At 39.9% G+C, this 20,609-nt stretch overlaps 1 protein-coding gene across 1 annotated transcript in view; it reads left to right on the forward strand.

Annotated features, from left to right (window-relative positions):
- The window catches only part of LOC131033218 (uncharacterized), a 149,616-nt gene extending 130,816 nt beyond the window's left edge, over nucleotides 1–18,800 (forward strand). The window contains exon 8 of the mRNA XM_057964380.2: nucleotides 18,092–18,800. Within this exon, the coding sequence (XP_057820363.2) occupies nucleotides 18,092–18,179 (88 nt within the window). The 3' untranslated portion in view covers nucleotides 18,180–18,800. The remainder of the gene's footprint in view (nucleotides 1–18,091) is intronic.
- The last annotated feature ends 1,809 nt before the right edge of the window (nucleotides 18,801–20,609 follow it).

Here is a 20,609-nt window from a genome sequence, read left to right on the forward strand (position 1 = left end):
TCGTTGATTTGGCAATGATTGCCTGTAAAAGAAATATCACAAAAATGATGTGCTGCCCCTCGACCCCGCTGAGGCATTGCCCTAGACCCCACTGGGGGCACTGCCCCCAGACCCCCAGTTTATTTTTGAGCTACAATACACTTTTGAGTTGGGCAAAGGCATTGGAGAAGTCAATTTTTTTAATTTATTTTTATATCTTTTTTTTTTCTTTTTTTTTCTTTTCAATTTTCACGGTCTGGGCGTTCCCGTTGTTCCTGGTACACCTTCAATTTTGAGCCATTGACTGCCTCGGTTATTTCCTTGCCGTCGAGCGTCCACAGTTTAATGGCTCCGTTCGCACCGACTTCGCGAACCTTAAATGGACCCAACCACTTTACCTTGAACTTGCCAGGCTTTATTTCATTGCGTCCGTTAAACTTCAATACAAGTTGTCCGGGAGTAAACATTCTTCGCAGGTGTTTGTCGTGCCACATTTTCCGCCTCTACTGTGCCGTCTCTTTCGCCCACTAAGCCATCATTTGTCGCTCATCCAATTTGTTCAAGGCATACAACCGCTCTCGAAGACTCTCCATGTCGCCTAGTCTGTTGTCAATGGCGATCCGAAGACTCGGTACCATGAATTCCACTGGCACCATCGCCTCCTGCCCGAACATTAACTAGAAGGGGGTCTGTCCTGTGGTGACCTTATACGTCGTCCGGTATGCCCACAGTACTGACGATAAGCGTTCCTCCCAATCTTCCTTCTCCACTCTACCAGACTTGTAAATCACTTAGATGATTATTTTGTTTGTCGCCTCGGCTTGCCCATTCGCCCGAGGATAGTAGGGGCTTGATAAGGAGTGGAATATCTTAAACTCTGTCGTGAGCAACCAGATTATGTGATTGACAAAATGTCCTCCTCAGTCACTCGTCAATTGGATTGGAATCCCGTACCGTGTAATGATTTGCTCATAGATAAACCTTGCCGTACTAACGACCCAATTGTCTGGCAGATCCCGTGCCTCGACCCACTTGGTCAAGTATTCCGTGGCCACCACGATGTATCTGCACCGTCGGGCTCGAGTTGCCTTCAAAGGTCCGATGAAATCCAACTCCCATCGTTCAAATAGTTCTTGGGCATTGGACGGTTTGAGGGGCATAAAATCCCTCTTCAGCGACCTCCCTGCCTGTTGGCATTTGTCACAACTCATCACCCACTCCCGGGCGTCATTGTGCATTGTCGGCCACCATAGCCTTGCCAATAGAACTTTCCTGGTCGTGGTGTCGGGCCCCATGTGCCCTCCTGTCGGGCCTTCGTGTGCTTCTCGTAAAACACCTTGAATTTCTTCATCCAGGACACATCACCGTAGGACCTGGTCAGGGCCCATTTTATACAAAAGGCCATTAATGAGTTAAAACGTCCTACTCCTTAGTACGAGCTTCCTTCGCTCCCTGGTGGCATCTCTCTAGGGAATTGTGATGTTGACAGATATTCCTCGATGCTTGTGTACCAGGCAGGAAGGACGACAATGCGGAATAAGTGGGCGTCCGGGAAGTCTTCATTTACTCCTTTCACCGGTTCTCGTGACTTGATTCTAGATAGTTAGTCGGCTATCACATGGCTTTTCCCAGGTCGTACAATAATGTTAAATGTAAACTCCTGCAGCAGCTGCAGCCATCGGCTGATTCGCCCCTGAATGATTGGCTTATTCACCAGGTACATTAACGCCCGGTGGTCCACATAGAATGTGAACGGTGTGGCCAGTAAGTAATGTCTAAACTTCTGGACGGAGTACACCATCCCCAGGGCTTCCCTCTCTGTTGTACTATAGTTTTTTTCCGCTTTTGATAGGAGTCTGCTCGTGAAGTATACTGGGTGATCTAGCCCGTGATCGCCAACCTGCGCCAGCGTGGCCCCTATGGCAAAATTTGATGCGTTGACATGTACATGGAACTCTTTGTCCCAAATCGGATATGTCAGGATTGATGCACCTACCAACCGTGACTTCAGTTCTTGGAAGGCCTCTTCTTGAGCCGTCCACCATGTGTACCATTCACCTCTCCTCGTCAGCATGTCCAGAGGGTAGGATACTTGAGCAAAATTTTTGATAAACCGCCTGTAATACCCTATGTGTCCTAGGAGGGATTTGACTCCCGTGACATCTGCTGGTGCCTCCATTTCCACTATCACCTGAATCTTGTCCAAGTTAGTCTTGAGTCCAGCCTTACACACATTGTGTCCTAACAGCTTCCCTTGAGGCACCATGAATCTGCTTTTTTTGGGATTGAGTGCTAGGCGGGCTCGTCTGCATCTCTCCATGCATTCGCCAAGTGCGGCCAGATGTGCATCCTAGTTACTGTAGATGGACCAGTCGTCAAGGAATGCCCTGAAGTTCCCTACTGACATCTTGTCAAATATGTGAAGGATTATCCGTTGGAATGTCACTGGCGCATTGCATAACCCGAACGACATTCGGTTATACGCATACACGCCATCTTCCACTATGAAGGTCGTTTTTGATTTGTCCTCTTCAGCAATGGATATCTAGTTATACCCAGAAAATCCATCCATAAATGAATAAATTTCATGACTGGCCACTTCCTCCAAGATGCTATCCGTAAATGGTATTGGAAATAGGTCCTTTATGGTGACCGCGTTAAGGCATCTGAAATCCACGCAGATTCGGATCTGGTTTGTCTCCTTTTTAAGGGATATCACTATGGGCGAATACCCACTCGTTGGTCTGCACTTTGAAAATAATCCCGGCTTCGGGCATACGCTCGATTTCATCATTCACTCTCGCAGCATAGTTTTTATTCATTTTGTATGGCCTCTTCCATACAGGTACAACCCCAGGTACGAGTGAAATTTGGTGTATGCACAGTTCTGGCGGCACCCTTTTGAGGTCCTTGTACGTCCAGGCGAATACATCCTTGTATTCCATGAATATTTTAAACGCGGCAGCTTTCAGGACTGGATTCCAGTCGTCGCCAACCAGGATGTTCCTTGGCTCTGCTTCCGTGCCGAGGTTTGTAGGTTTTACGGAGTCTTCGTACCGGATTGGTTTCGTTATGTCAAACCTATGTGCTGGTGTCTCGTTGAGAGGAGCATCCCCTTCCGTGTATTCCCCGTATGCTGGCGGAAATTCATTTTCGTTCGACTCCTCGTCAACCTCCAACATGTTGCACCCATACAACAACTCATAGTCTTCCATTTGCCAGTGGAAGAGCCCATTAAGAGAATCGGTCTCATCTTCCGAACAGCCTTGGATTCCCAGGACGCCTTCCTTGTCCGGTTCCCTTCCGTACTTTCCTTCGTCAACTCCGCCCTCGCCATCCGATTCCGATTCTGACGCAAGTTCTTCACTCACGAGTTGTGTTTTCAGGTCGATAATAAATTTTCGCCCGACTTTCTCCATGGACATGTTACGCTTCCAGTTGTGATTCGCTCTAGCTGCCACCAACCACCCTCTGCCAAGAATGGCGTCGTATCCTTTCTTGGCGAGCGGAAGCACCACGAAGTCGAGGACAAATGGTTGTGTCCTGATGAACACTTGATGCGCCATGAGCGTTCCAAAAGGTTTGATACCATTTTGATCCGCTCCCAATAAGTTGAAGGTTGACGGCCATAGTGTCGGCTTGCCAAGCTTCTTCGAGGTTTCTTTCGGAAGCACATTCACTCCCGACCCGCAGTTGACAATGGTGTCAGTCAAAATGGTGCCAAGTATTCCCATTTCTACCACCGCCGGGTGCTGACCATTGTATAGTGTTAGCACCAATGGGTCTCTTAGTGTTCCGCCAGGAACATCCGTATTCTGCGTCACCTGACTCTGTGGGGTTACTTGCACCATACGTAGGAGTGCCATACGTAATTGTGGCATCGTTTCCAGGAGGTCCTTCATCTTCATAGGTACTTCAATCTGCAACATTTGATTTAGGATATTTTCCTCAGCCTCAGAGCGGGAAGTACTTGCCGTTTCCTGAGTGTTCCCTTGTGCCAACATTTCCTTCGCCACTTCAGCCTTTGCCTCCAGCGCCCGCTGCTTCTCCGTGCGGGGGTCCGGGTATGTGGCCTTCTTTGCTTGTGACCGTGTGATTGCCAATACCCGTTCCTCCGTCTTGTCAATGTTGAGCAGGTTCAGTCTCAACTTTGGGCAAGTTCCATCATCGTGGTCTCCAGGCCCACACCATTTGCATAGTTTTTGTGGAGTTTCTTCTGAGGTGCATTCCCTGGCAAAGTGGCCCCATTGATTGCAGGCTCGGCACTGGATCATCGGTCGTCCATTCGCATCATATTGGATCCGACCCCTATTATTATTGTTATTATTGGTCTTCCCCCCTCGCCGGTTGTTCCGGTATCCGCCAGATGATGCATTATTGTTGGCGGTTTGCGAAGTTCTGGCGGCCGATTGCTCTTGCGTGAAGAGAACTTGTTGGCTCCTGATTTTCATATTGTAGGGACATTCCTTTGTCAAATGTCCGGCAATCTGACAAATGTTGCAAAAAGCCGTCTTGGGGCAGGACCCCTTGGTGTGTCCGTCACTTCGACAGTCCGTACACCACACGTCGTTTTCTTCAGTCTTACTTGTACTCCCCTTCATGGCTTTGAATTCTTTCAGCATTTGTTCCATGTCCTTTTGGAGCGCGTACACCTTTTTGCTCGATTCGCCACCGCTGCTGCTTTCCCTGTCAGAGTCTTCATCATCGTCGGATGAGTATTTATTACTTTTCTTCTTCTTTGACGTTTTGTGTTCGCTCTCGAGGTCCATCGCCCTATTATAGGCATCGTCATATGACGTCGGGGGTACAATTTTCATCTTCTTCCGTAGGGAGGATTTCAACCCTTCAACGAACCATCGTTTCTTCAACCCATCTGTGGGTTGGCTTTCCAATTTACCCAGCAATCCTTTCAGCCTCCGACTGTATGCCCGTACTGTCTCCTTGGGACCTTGTTTGGTACTGTATATCTCGGCTACGATTTCATTGTCATCACGGAGCAACCGAAACTCCTCCGTGAATTCCTTCTGTAGATTGGCCCATGTGGCCACTTTTTGCTTGTCAACATCGGAGTACCAATCTATGGCAACTCCGCGTAATGTGGCTAGGAACTCCTATACCCACTCATCTTGGCCCATCACTCCGTTGGCAGACCAAATAGTTTCACATGTACGACAGTGCTGTACGGGGTCTTCCTTGTTGTCTCCTGTGAACTTTGGCAATTTCTGTTTACTTGCCATCCCACTGTTGGGTCTTGCTCCTCTGATGCCTTGTGTGCTTGTACCTGGTGATCCTCCGCCTCCGTCTCTTGCACTGAACCCTCCACTCGTGGGTCCTTCGGAGAAGGTTGGTGACCTCGAACCGAACAAATTGCCTCCCGTACGATACCCTTGTGTTCCCTCGGCACCTTCGGCCGTACCGTCACCTTCGATCGTCTCCCTCTAGTTGGTTGTCTCTCTCTGGTTGTCCTTCGAAATGGACAAGTTCTTTAGTAGGTCTCTGGTAGCGTCGATCAGGTTTAGATTTCGCCTTGTTTGTTCCACCAACTCTTCCGGACTTCTTATCCTATGGTGGTATTCTGGCGAACTGTAGAGTTCTCCTTCGGCACCCTCCGTGACTTCTTCTAGGTTCCCTTTGGGCAACCCTACAACAATGTAGAGAGTGTAATTCTCTCCGTCTATCTCTGCCTCCGCAACCTCTGTGACACCTCTTGGGTTCCCTTCGAGCAACCCCTCGGCCGGTCGTCCGTCGGCAAGCTGCCTTAGCCTACGCCTTCGTTCTATCTGTTGTTTGAGATTCAACGCTCTTTGTGCCACTTCCCATTCGTCACTTTGTATCTTTTTATTTTTGTCTTTATTTAGTATTTTGGGCATAAATCACTTCCGTACACAGCAAGCACATACCATGTACACAAGCAAACAAAAAAAACTTTTATTACTTCATCCCTCGTACATAATGTATGTCACTGACATACTCATTACAATGGGGGTGTTCTTATTTATTCTCACTGACCGTCAGAGTTCATGTATTGCACTCCTCTTCTTGGTGCTCCCTAAATTCTCGTAGAATTTGCTGCCGTCGGTTCTCTCGGTAGATGTCTTCCCTTCGGTTCTGGAGAGCCAAAAATCCTTGTGCCAAAAGGTTAGGCAGTTGGCTCATCAACCGATTCACAGCGGGGCTTACTCTGAGCAAACTCCACACAACATCTTTTGGGACATCTTCGGTGGTGGCTTCCCTCCGTACATGTGTTTTGATTGCCGCCTGTAGGATGCAGGAGAAATCCTTCGTGAGTGTCTTTTCCCCCTCGAACAATTTGTTGGGTTCTCTGTCAGGGTCACTCGTTCCTTCTGGTAATGGTTGTCCCATTATCCTTGTGCCATGTAGTACGTCCTTTTCCCGTTGCTCCTAGGTTTTTACTTAGGCAACGATGCCAAATGTTTTCCCCGTAGGGTGTCAGGTTAAGACATTGCATAAATGGCAGAAGTACACAGAATATATGGAACTCACAAGTGTTCTATTGATTCATGATAAGCCAGTACATACAATGATAGCAATATGTTCGACTACAATAGCATGTCCAAAGACTGGAAACAGACACAATATAAAGGAGTCTGGTCAGTTACTCGGTGCCAACTGCCGATGCTAACACAATTTACCTTAATGCTTAATTACCCGACAACATCTTCATGCATGTGTGCCTTGCTTTACACACCCTTTTTTAGTTGCAGGTACTCTTTGTGATTTGATGATGTCTCTTGCTCATGCACTACTTGTGACACAGTTTTAGTGTACCTACCATCCCTCTCCCTTGTTAGCATTAAGGGGGGGAGGGGAGGATGTTGTCTCATACAATTGGTGCTAATGCTTCCTTGGTTTTGATTTGAATGAACTATGTATTTAGTTTTTTGTTCCTATGCATTAGATAGATGCAGCAGCTGGTTACTGATGAATTTTGGTGAGATGAAACACATACCATATAGACACTGTTGCATTTTTATTTGTGGAGGTGACCTTCCATCCTTAGTTGATTAGTTTCTTCATACTATTAGCACCTATATTTGAGTAGTGTCATTGGCGTCACTCATGCAAATTGATGTGCTATCGGTATCTTCAATTGTTAGATTGTTTCCTTGGTTTGCCATCTGATCATTGTTCAAGTAGTGTCATTGGAATCATTTATGCGTTCTTGGTCTTGATCATCAGTTTGATTTTAGAGGAGGTTCTTCAATTTTAGGACTCTGGCAATTGTTTTTGAATGGTTGTTTGTAGCTTCTTTGTGCTTCAATGATGTTCCTATATTGTTTGGGCATTGTTTTGAAAGCTTCTTATTCTTTCATCTGCCTTTCTCTTTTTTGGAGACGAGTTTTTCCGATGAGCTTTTTTCCTTTTCTTTATTTGTAAGTGTTCCTTTTCATTTGTACATGGGTACCTCATCAAGTGTAGTTGTTGGGACCCATTTTTTGCTTTAAGCATTCATCATTAGAGGTTTTAGATTTCCCCTAAGTTGCACTTAAAAGGGGGTTTTGTAAAAAGGTTTTTTTCTAATTGATTATTTAATTAATTTGTTCCCTTTTCACACTAGCTACTTAAAGCTTACTTAGGTCATTTGCTTTTTTGTCTAAAGTCATAAGATGAGGATACATGTTATGATCAAATTCTATCCTCACCTAGGGTTTTATTTAGGTTTTTTTCCTTTTTCCTTTTTATAAGGATTCGTTATTGTATTATTCATTCATGTACGAAAAGCACATTCATAATGATTTATGCTTCATTTGGCCTCCATAGCGATTCCTATTGCTCTCTCTCTTTTCTTGACAAGTTATTGATTGTAGTTGATCCTTGGGCGTTGCAGGCTTGAGGAATCAACTCCAACAACAATAAGATGTGTAAATCACACAGATATCAAATATATTGATACTAAAGAATATGGGAAAACAGCTGATCAAATTGCAAATATTTAATTTTAAAATCGATAATGAAATGCTTGATGAAAAGAAAGCTTCTTGGAAATAAATGGAAAGAAAAACATATGGAAAGGTTTTCTAGTATGTTACCAAATTCTGGTGCACCTTGAGGCCTTCTGATCTCTCAAACCTCAAAATTCTGTTTTTTTGAACAAAATAGCCTTTATATAAATTGACATTTTAACAATTCTTCACTTTCAAATTAGTATTGGATTTTTGCACTCTTGACACCCAAACCAAGATAAATCCAATACCATATTCGTGTATTCATCCTTTGTTGGCTTTCAACAAAAAATTCCAATTTTATTTATTGAAATCAGGTTTTTGTAATCACAAGATGTGGATTCGTTAACAATATCAGATTATTTCAGGTTCACCATGCAAAAACTCCGTTGTTTGATAGGTTGACATGGAATTGATCTTGATATTAATTATTGGATGAGTAGTGTGTATCCTCTGTTTATGTTAAGTATTGTTTGGATTTTTTCTATAAAGTCACTTTTGGATGGACTGTCTTTTTTTCATTTACCATTTTATACAAAGTAATACTCACTCTTTCTAAAGTCAGTCTAAATATAAATTCACCTTTCCACTTTGGCATGCCACATAAATGCTTAGTCATCACCACTTAGACACATCATCCGAGCCAATCAATGCAGTCAAATTTGTTTGACCAAGATTGCACCATCTCAGAACATATTGTTGGACATTTTTGCATTATGACAAATCCCAGTTTGTTCAGTTAGGGAAGTGTACTTCTCCCCATCTACCTTGGCCGATCTCTTCTTTGCTGCTCTTCTTATTCTGAGGTTGAAGCTTAGGTTGCAGCTTCTAGAATTTGTTCACCATATTTGCATTAATTTCACAGTGACTGCTGTGATCTTTGTGGAGCCATGATACTTGTGAAATGTCTAGTATTCTATCTGCTTTAACTTCTTTGAACATTCTTCTTTGGATGTTGAGGTGGTACCACCGCTTTTCTGAGGCTTCTTTATTATTTACCTTATATTTCAATGTACAATGCTTCTTTTCAAGCTGTCAATACCGTTCAGATTGAAAAGGATCAACTTCAGAATATGACTTAACAAGTACTTGTGTATTATTTTGGTGGATATATAATGAAATGTCTGCTTTCAGACTTTGTGTACACTAATTCTTGAGAAGTTGCTTTTCTTTGCACTGGTGTAGGACTTCTTGCTTGCCTGTCAAGACTGAATAAAACTTTCTCACCAAACTAAATCATGTTTATTCAACATCAATTAAGCGAAAGAGAATTTTTCTACCTATTCAGGAATGCTTGGATTCTAATTAACTCTTGGAGCCATGTCAAATTTTTCTACCTATTCAGGAATGCATGGATTCTAGTGAACTCTTCAAGCCACATGAAGCAGTCATCAAGCTTTATTGCACACACTGACCCCTTGCAAAGTTAATGAATTCTTGAAGCCTCATCAAGTAGTCGTCAAGCCTTGCATACACCTGCCCCTTGCAAAGTTGGACTTTTCACTTGGCCTTTGCTTTGAAAGATGGGTTCAAGATAAAGGACTGGTCAGACCACGTATATGACTGTTCTTGACTTCTCTGCGTCATCTTCAACCTTTTGCTGAGACTTGGTCTCCCAGCATCTTCCCTGCTTGGAGCTCTCTCTCTCTTTTCCTTCTCTGCCATCAATCTTATGCCCATCCCAGTTTAAACAGAAATATTGGCCTGCATCTTAGTAGTTTTGGACCTTGGAATCAACTTCTATAGCTTCTTCTGCCATTGAAGTTGGGTGATCTTGGCCATGTTTTTTTCAAGCATTTGGATCATAGTTACAAGACTTGGACTTGGCTCAAACTTGGCAAGCTGATTTTTGACTGGGACTCGGATTTGGTGCCCAGACTCGGCCAAGACTTGGCAAATTGAAGAACCCAAGAAATTCATTTTTTTTTGAGGATTTAAAACCTGTTTCATGCATCCTTTAATAATAAACATTAAAGACAATAATCTCATTAAATAGAAGCACATACACAAGTTTACATTGATCACATAAGTATAAATGCAAATCAACAGCATGGACTATGGAAATCTGATGAATCTAATTCATAAAATCTTCTTGATATTTGTGGGACACTTGTGTTAATGCATAGTAGCTTCGGTAAGATAAATGATTGAATGAGGGATAAATGAAGTCTCTCATTCAATCATTTATCATATCGATAATTATGATGAATAACTTCAAGCCCTCATTTGATAAACCATTCTTTATTTGTATATGATCAATCAAATTAGTTCGATCAAAATGCTTAACTGTCAATTATCATTCTATAGCATAGAATCCCGATTTAATATCGGTTACACTATTTGTGTTCACCGATTATTAAATCGGGTTAACCATTGCAATCCGAGTCAATTCGGTTAACTCATTTAATGATAAAACAAACAATCATCGAGTAGACCAAACATCGATTAGTATCGATGTTAACTTATGTTTGCACCGATTGATATCGGGTGGTAGAATAAATATACACCGATTTTTATCGGGTGTTAAGGCAAGCATTCACCGATTGGCATACTCCGATTGTTATCGGGTGTTAATATAAGCATACACCGTTTGGTAAATAAACGCCATGTATTATTATTATAGCGAAGGGGCACGATCAAGTAATGTCTTGATTGGCCATGTCTAAAAGACATGGCCGGTCAAGGCATTGCTTGACTGTACCCAGTCTGCTATATATATATCAAATGGCATTTGTGAGAAAGGACATCGAATTTCATAAATGCTCCTCTCACTTGCCATACAAAAGAAGATAGTCAGATTTATATTTTAAAAGTAGTAATACATAGAACAAGATAATATCAAATAGAATATAACTTGCATATTGAATGTAAATTGAACATCATTTACATGGTATCAGAGCTATAGTTAAATCGAACCTGAGGCTGTTCAATTTTACGTAAAATTCAAATCAAGCACATATTCAACATCACAATCCTATCAATGGCTAGCGCTATTAGATTTGAAGACAGACTTGGAGGAGGTGATGACTTATCTGCATGGAAATTCAGAATTCAAATGATTCTAAAAGAAAATAAAGTCGAATTATTTGTAAAGACTAAAACTGAAGAACTTGAGACTGAACCTGACAAAGCAATTTGGAGAGAAGGAAATGATAAGGCTATCAAAATCATAGTTGATGGGGTAAGGAACAACATTATGCCCATTATAAGGAAACATGAAACAACCTTCAACATGTTCAAAGCACTTGAAGATGCTTTTGAGATATCTAATGCCAGTAGAACCTTGGCTCTAAAAAGAGAAATAAATCACATAGCCATGATGAAAGGAGAATCAGTCAATGCCTACTTCATGCGAATATCTGCCCTAAGGGATGAACTGGCAATCCTTGGATATGAGATCCAAAGCAAAGAATTAACCCTCATTGCTCTAGATGGGTTGCCTAGCATATGGGAAACATTCGTCCAAAGCATCAGTACAAGGTATAACTTCCCCAAATTCGATAGGCTAAAGGCTGACTGTCTCCAAGAGGAATCAAGGCAAAATAAGAAAGGGATCAAACAAAAGAATATAGATGAAGATATTCAAATTCTAAATACGAACTCAAACAAGAAAGGCAAGCAGATGCAATTCAGGAAGAGAAAAGGTCGTCACGGCAAGAACTCCTTCAAGAAGGACCTCTCTCAGATTCAATGTTACAGATGTGACAAATTTGGGCACTATGTTGCCAAATGTCCAGAAAGAGCTAAACAAGCCACATTTGCCAAAACAGGAAAATCCAAAAGGGAAGAGGACTCCGAGAAGTATGTACTCTATTTAGCACTCACAAATCAAGCATCAAACAAAGTGAATTCTTGGGTGATCGACAGTGGCTCATCCAGACACATCACAGGATTCAGAGAAGTATTAGACTACATGAAAGAGGAGAATGATGAGGAAGTAACTATCGGAAATGATTCTACACACCCTGTCAAAGGAGTTGGAACATGCACCATCAAACTAAAGTCGGGTGTATCATTACAACTTAGAGGAGTGCTATATGTTCCAGGCATCAAGAGAAATCTAGTCTCAATATCAGCATTGGAGGACAATGGATACAAAGTAACCTTCATGGACAACAAAGTATTGGCTTGGCCAAAGAACTCATCCATAAAGAAAGCTAAAACAATTGGTCAAAGACAAGGCTATTTGTATGAGCTATGTACAAAGCCCAACTTAGCCCTAATTCATGAGACTACAAATACCAACGAAATCTAACATAGAAGACTAGGCCACCTAAATTTTAGAGCTTTATCATCAATGGGAGACCTTGTCACAGGTCTACCTAAGTTAAAGCAATATCATTCAGGGGCATGCATAGGATGTGCCCTAGGTAAAAATACTAAGGGTGCTTTTCAGAATAGTACTAGGAAAAACAAGTAAAATTTTAGAGTTAGTTCATTTTGATGTATGTGGACCTATGTCCATACCTTCATTGGGGGGATTTTTGTATTATGTAATATTTGTTGATGACTGCTCTAGGAAAACTTGGATCTACTTTCTGAACTATAAAGAATCAGAAGAGATTTTTAATAGGTTTAAAGAATTCAAATCACTAACAGAGAACTACTTAGGAAATAAAATTAAAACCCTAAGAATTGACAATGGGGGGGAATACACATCAAAATTATTTAAAGAGTTTTGTAAAAATTCAGGGATTAAGAGGGAGTTAACAATATTTTATAACCCTCAACAAAATGGGATAGCTGAAAGGAAAAATAGAACAATCGTTGAAGCTGCCAAAGCTATGATTCTTGATCAGAATCAAAATATCAATCTTTGGGCAGAAGCAACTAGCACTGCTGTATATATTCAAAACAGATGTCTCCACTCTCATCTTGAAGATAAGACCCCTGAGGAAGTCTTTACTAAATCAAAACCTGATATTAGCCACCTTAGGATATTTGGATGCCCTGTCTATATTCATGTACCTAAGGAGAAAAGATTAAAATTAGAGCCTTTTGGGAAAAAGGGAATCTTTGTAGGATATAGTGTAACCTCCAAGGCTTACATGATCTATATACCTGGTCAAAAGAATATTGAACTAAGTAGGGATGTGATCTTTGAAGAAGACTTAGCTTTCAAAAGAGCCCAAAGCTCTCTAGACCTTGAAGTCTATATCCCCACCCCTAGCATAGATAGAGATCCTACTCTTGAGCTTCAGAGGGAGAATCATGAGGAAACTATAAGGGAAACTCAAAGTCCACCTAGAGAAAGCCTCAAGAAAAGACCACTATGGGCCACCAAAACTGTAGCAGAAGCTCAAAAGTTTGTTGCTCCTTCAGGAACCTTCAGGGAAAGCAAAAGGTCTAACAAATTCACTAGCTATGTTGCCCTTATGGATGATCTCTCCAAAGCCGAACCAAACAATGTATCAGAGGCTCTTGATTATCAAGTATGGAAGGATGCCATGTTTGAAGAGTATCAATCCATTATGAAAAATGATGTTTGGGAGATTGTTCCTAGGCCAACTAAGAAATCTGTTGTTTCATCTAAATGGCTTTTTAAGATCAAACATGCTGCAGATGGTAGTATTGAAAAACACAAGGCTAGATTTGTAGCTAGAGGTTTCTCTCAAAGGGAAGGAATAGATTATGAAGAAACTTTTGCACTTGTTGCCAGATATACATCAGTAAGAGCTGTATTATCCATTGCAACAACTAAGGGGTGGAAGGTACACCAGATGGATGTTAAGACAACATTTCTAAATGGTGAGATGTCAGAAGAAGTCTACCTAGAGCAACCTGAAGGGTTTGAAATTTATGATGCAGAGTCTCATGTGTGCAAACTCAAGAAAGCTCTCTATGGGCTTAAACAGGCTCCCAAGGCCTAGTATGAAAGAATTGATACCTATCTCTTAGGACTAGGCTTCTTTAAAAATGATGCAGATCCTAATCTCTACTACAAAAGAAATAAAGGTGATATGCTAATGTTGATTTTATATGTTGATGACTTATTAATCACAGGAAATGATCATCTTATAGATCAATGCAAGAAAGATCTATCCAAAGAATTTGATATGAAGGACTTAGAACTCCTTCATTACTTCCTAGGATTGGAAGTATGGTAGAATTCTGACAACATAATACTAAACCAAGGAAAATATACCTTGGATATATTGAAGAGATTCAGAATGCTAAACTGTAGGCCCATGACCTCTCCTATGAAAACCAATTTACATAAACTTAAAGAAGCAGCAGCAGAGTCATAACCTTCTGACTCTACTCAATACAGACAAATGATTGGGTCCCTGATGTACTTGGTGAATTTAAGGCCAGATATCTGTTATGCAGTTAATGCCTTAAGCCAGTTCATGTGTGAACCCAAGGAGATACACCTGGTTGCAGTAAAGCACATCATGAGATACCTACAAGATACTCTAAACCTTGGTCTCAAATATGAGAAAGTTGACATAAACCTACATGGATTTACAGATTCAGATTGGGCTGGAAGTGTAACTGATAGAAAAAGCATCTCAGGGTGTTGCTTCAGTCTGGGTTCAGCCATGATATCTTGGATCAGCAGGAACCAGTCCTCTGTAGCTCAAAGCTCCACCGAGGCAGAATACATTGCAGCTTCTATGGCTGCTCGAGAGGCAGTATGGCTTAGAAAGTTGCTTGTGGGGTTGTTTGGAGAACCTATGAAACCCACTATTATACACTGTGACAATCAGAGCTGCATAAAACTTTCAGTTAACCCAATGTAATGACAGATCCAAGCATATTGAGATCCCATACCACTATGTGCGAGATATGGTAGACAGAAATGTAATTCAATTAGAATATGTTTGTACAGGAGATCAAACGACAGATATTCTGACCAAACCTCTTTCCAGGGTGAAGGTTGATCATTTCAAAAAAGGTTTAGGTATGATAGAAAGGTAATTTGCTTTGTAATCTGTATTTACATATCAATAAGATGTTTAATGTGTAAACTTCTTTATCATGATAAGACATTTTGGATTTTTATCCCCTGAGTTCATATCTAAGAGGTGACGATCTCTCAAGATAATGAACACTTGTATGGAGACATTATAAGGTGACAATCTTATAATGTCCAAACCAGTTATCATGTTGGATCTCTGGTTTATCATGGATGAGCCATGATTGTGTTGTGGTAAAACATTTATATGAAATGTTAGTGCACCTACCACAACTTGGATAAAGATGAGAATGGAATATTTTCTCATATGATTATCCTTAAGTATTGCGTGCTTAGGCAATACTGATATCACGTGCTAAGGTGATATCTTGTCATCGCAAGATTGATTTATCATATCGATAATTATGATGAATAACTTCAAGCGCTCATTTGATAAACCATTCTTTATTTGTATATGATCAATCAAATTAGTTTGATCAAAATGCGTAACTGTCAATTATCATTCTATAGCATAGAATCCCGATTTAATATTGGTTACACTATTTGTGTTCATCGATTATTAAATCGGGTTAACCATTGCAATCCGAGTTAATTCGGTTAACTCATTTAATGATAAAACAAACAATTATCGGGTAGACCAAACATCGATTAGTATCGATGTTAACTTATGTTTGCACCGATTGATATCGGGTGGTAGAATAAATATACACCGATTGTTATCGGGTGTTAAGGCAAGCATTCACCGATTGGCATACTCCGATTGTTATCGGGTGTTAATATAAGCATACACCGTTTGGTAAATAAACGCCATGTATTATTATTATAGCGAAGGGGCACAATCAAGTAATGTGTTGATCGGCCATGTCTAAAAAGACATGGCCGGTCAAGGCATTGCTTGACCGTACCCAGTCTGCTATATATATATCAAATGGCATTTGTGAGAAAGGACATCGAAATTCATAAATGCTCCTCTCACCTGCCATACAAAAGAAGATAGTCAGATTTATATTTTTAAATCAGCAATACATAGAACAAGATAATATCAAATAGAATATAACTTGCATATTGAATGTAAATTGAACATCATTTACAACCTGCAAACACTTTATAAACTCTGTATTAAATTCCTCAATGTGATTCTGATTGGATTTCATCTTTGTTTGGCAACTGCAACTTTTAACCCGACAGGCTGTTAGGGTCAAATCTTTGATACCACTGTGAGATACCCTTACTGATTTCACCCCAATTCCTTGTAATATATTCCAAACAATTATCGCAAATATCTGCAAAATGTCTAATGCTTAGAAAATAATATTTGCAGAGCAGATTTGTGGTTTGTAACCAGCTTGACATTTTATAAGAACTCAGAGTATTACAACATGGTGCACCTTATTAGCTGTCTCTTCCAACATATTTGCATTCAATCTTATTCAACTAAACAAAGATATTTGCACACTGAATAGCAACTAAATCATAATAAATGAATAGTTATTACTAGCCAAATTTGTAGAAATAACTTTAATAGAGAATTCCATAAATCTGAGTTTGATATAAATATTGACCAATGTTATTATATGGATCCTAATCAGACTCATCGGTACAATTTCCCCCCCCTTTTATTGGCACAATTTCCCCCTAAATTATTTAACGGGGGTTTGGGGACAACACCCCTTGTGGGGTCCAAGGTTTGCGTTGGCTTTATCACTCCTCATGTCCTTGAAATTTGTCTCTAATGTAGGCTACACTAACTTTTTAATTTTTCTCTTGCCTTTTTTTTACTTGCTGGGCGGCAGAGTCTGGGGCTCAAGACTCTGTGAGTCTGTCGAGTCTGAGTCTAGGGTCCTTTGGCCTCGGCAGAGGTGAGGACTCGCCGAGTCGAGGCACGACTCTGCGAGTCCTGTAACTCTGATTTGGATTGTATGTATATCGCTCTCTTTCATTCCAGTTCTATTTTTCCTCGGCTGACATACAACTATGAAAAACCCTTTGTAGGGCTAATATACTTTTCCGATACCAAACTTTGTGATGTAATTGGCTATCTGATAAGCATATCTTTTTTTTCCAACAAATAATGAAAATTCATAATTTGAATTAGATAACTGGACTTTTAACTTACTGTGTGCAGGAAAAGAACTAGAAGAAATGAATAAAATCAAATGTAATGCAACATCTATGCATGAAACAGAGGCATGACATATAGGAAACTTCCACAGGGATAAATAAATCCAACAAAATTTGAAAACTTTTGTTCCTTTGAAAACATTTAATTACAGAGATATAAAGGTCTGCATTCACCATGAAACAGCCCTCATTATGACTTCATATTTCAAAAAGATTTCACTGGCTTCCTTTATTTCACACTACATGCCTTAGGTCCTCAGAAATGCTTCCAAGGATATTTAAATTGTTTTTTTAGTTCTTTAGAAGGCGAATCAATTTTTGTAAATTACATAGCGTTCTTGTCTCTCTTCAATGTGTTGGTGCAGAAGGGATGCACTGACTGGTGCTTAGTTGTTTTACCATCTAAATTCGTTTTACACGTTAATTGGTTTGTTTCCTCCACAGAATATGTACAGGACATATAAATCCACAATGCTGTGATGACAAGAGTTGCATGGGGCTTAAAATTGGTTGGAATCATATCATATAAAATTTCAAAAATTGTTTGGAGGAGAAATCTTATCTCATATAAAATAAAAAAAATGGCTTGAGAAAAAAATCTCATTTGATCTACTTTGCTTTTCAATCCTGCCCTGAAAACTTAGGATACCTCTTCTACGTCTCCCAAAAATGGAAAAAATGTTTGCCAATACTAAAATCATGTTTTTTTCTCCTTTGGTTTTCTTTTACGCTTCATCCAATTTGGAAATTTTTTGTTGGTCTGATTTAAGAATTTCACAAGATTTGGCTTCTCTGAAGATTCTATATTGAGCTGTGCAACTCAGTTGACAACCGACTTGTATATTGTTGATATGCAATTTATTACATATATATTCAGTGCTTTGTTGATGGATGTGATATGTAACTGGATAAGTGGTAGTATTTATCTCATATATGGAGTACTATATTTTTGTTGAAAATTGAAATTCTGTCTGCAGTTCTATTTCCATTTTACTTCTTGATGCTTTCATTTTCAGCTTGTGTTTCAGACTTGAACTAATTTTGGTTTCATTCCATTAGCTAATATGTGGAATAGAGATATAAATAATTATTTTTGTCTTATAAACAGGGAGATTGGAATGGCAGCAAACGAAGAATTAAGAGCATTGTTCAAAAGGACAGTACACCTTATCATCCAAGTGAGGCTGAAAAGCTGAAATATTATGAAGGTGATGTTACAAGTAATACCAAAAGTCACGAAGTCTTTGGCAACACAGTTCCCAGTTTCATCTATTTAAGAAGTCTGTTTTATTTCTTTGCTGCTTGAAGGCTTTGAGAATCTCATATATGGGAGTTAATGTTTCTGTTAAATATAAACATTAGGATTGTAGTTTGGAGCCTGTTTTGTGCTTCTTTTCAAGAATTAGTTGCTGCATTATATACAACTGTTAGCGATATAATTATTGTATTATATATTTAATTCCAATCAATTTCAACAAAGCTTTTTCAGTAGTCGCTGTAAAGAGATGCAGTAATTGTTCAGAAGGTGTTAGATTTCAATTGATAGTTTTTTTGAGAGGTTGAAACATCTCGTTGAACTGCGAGTTAGACCTGATGTCAGCCATTCTATTTTTGAAGTCATCGATTTGCTCAAATTAAATAAGGAGCAAAATGCATTTTTATATATTGTTTTAGCAGCTGTCAAGCAGGTGCTACAAAAACATGCAAAAGTAAAGTTGTTAAGGAATCCCATTGGTTGGGACATCAATGTAGTCTGACCAGGCTATTCTTTTTGTAGTTGATTTTAATTGAGTCTTCCATGCTCTTTTAGAAAATTATTAAAAATTGGTCTAGCTGATTCTTTTTCGTTTCTATATGGTTTTCCGTGTGCAAGCTTCATGGTTTTATTTGCAGAAGCATATTCTATTTTATTCTTGGTCATATTTTACAAGATAAGGGACTTTTTAAACCTTATATTTATGAGAAGTATTCCCTTCAATCTTTCCAAAGTTCTCTTTCGCAAAAAATCTTCTTAAGGATAATTCTGAGTAATTTTTTTCATTGACCTTCCCAAATTAGTTGTGAATGTGATTGTTTAGTTTGTGTTGATGAGTTTATGCTGTAATTCGACAAAGCATAATCTTAACAAAATCAATTGGAAATGCATTTATGTGATTGTTCTGTTTATACCGTGGAGGTTAGATTTTACTGTAAGCGCTTTAATAGTTTTAGTATCTTACCTGTGGATTGGTAGCTATCAAAATATCAATATGATAAGCATATTAATTTGTTTTTGATATTGAAAGCAACAAAATGAGGGTGTTGTTCCTATAACATCCACAGCCCAAAAGCGTCCAAAAACATCAGCACAACCACAACAAAAATACCAAGAACAGTTAGTTTGTAAGCAGACAAAAACCACCAATGGAGATAAAAACAGAATCCAGAAATAGAACATCAGCTAATAAAAAAAACATACTGTAGCTACCTAGATTGTTCAACAAGGGAGTCAAGCTCCAAAGGAACATAAAAAGAAACCTCTACAACACTAAACATGACCAAGATTCTTGACACCACAACTCGCTTGTAGCAGGACATTAGTCCAATCCTTGGCCAGGAACTTAAAGAGCTCCTTGTGGATACCTTCCTCCACCACTGCGTCGCCCAAAACCTTATCTTGCATGAGACAAAGGGAAGTGGCCAAACTGTGCATTACCCAGAGACTGAATTTGGAGATGTTGCCTATCTTCTTATCCAGGTCAAGGATTTTGGCTTTCAACATTTGCAGTTCTGCTCCCATTTCCTTCAACTCCTTGTCAACTATTTGACACCTCGTGCAATTTTCATCCACAACAGTCACTTTGACCTCCACTCTGTCATCCCCAGTTGGGTTCCCATTCTCGGCCTAGCTATTGTTCATCGACTTCTCTGTTTTTTCATCCAAGTCACCTTCACCACCTTCCACATTTGCCTCTTCCTCCTTTTCCTTATCATTCTTACCCTATTCCTCTTCTTCATCCTCCGAGCCATAATCAACAAGCTTTAATCTTATACTTTTCCCAGAGCTACAAGAGGCCAGCTTGTTTGACCTTTGTCTACCCTTGTTCTCGCTGTTGCTCTCCCTCACTTCCTCTTCCTCCTTGCTCGACTCTTCCAGAATAGTAATCTTTTTGTGGTGGCTAGTATTCTTTCTTTTTTTCTTGCTTGTCAAGGGCTTTTCGTCCTTTGACACACCAAGCTCAGTCGTGACCACTGACGTAGAGGGGTTTTATGGGAAGCAATGAAAGTGACCTTGGATTGGCAAATGCATTGTTTCTTCCAAACACTAGGCGTACCTATTATGGAAGCAAAAGGGGGAACACTTGAGGTTGGGGCTTCCAATACCATTATAGTCCTAGGCTGACACAAAGCCAAGTGGAAGGAATAGTCTATAAATCAAGCCCTGGTGCAAAGGCACATGTTGTTTATCTCGGTTTTTAAGATTAATGCCCTCTTTAACAGAATGTTCCAAAGAGCGTAATAGGTAAAACATAATGGAGATAATGTCGTGATTCCTAAAGTGATTCAAAAGTGGCATATGATAAAAATATTAAAATTTAAAGTGGCCTTCCAAAGTATAAAATACTTCATTATTATCGGGCATACCA

This window comes from Cryptomeria japonica, chromosome 8 (genome assembly GCF_030272615.1).
Source record: "Cryptomeria japonica chromosome 8, Sugi_1.0, whole genome shotgun sequence".
In the NCBI taxonomy this organism is placed as follows: domain Eukaryota; kingdom Viridiplantae; phylum Streptophyta; class Pinopsida; order Cupressales; family Cupressaceae; genus Cryptomeria; species Cryptomeria japonica.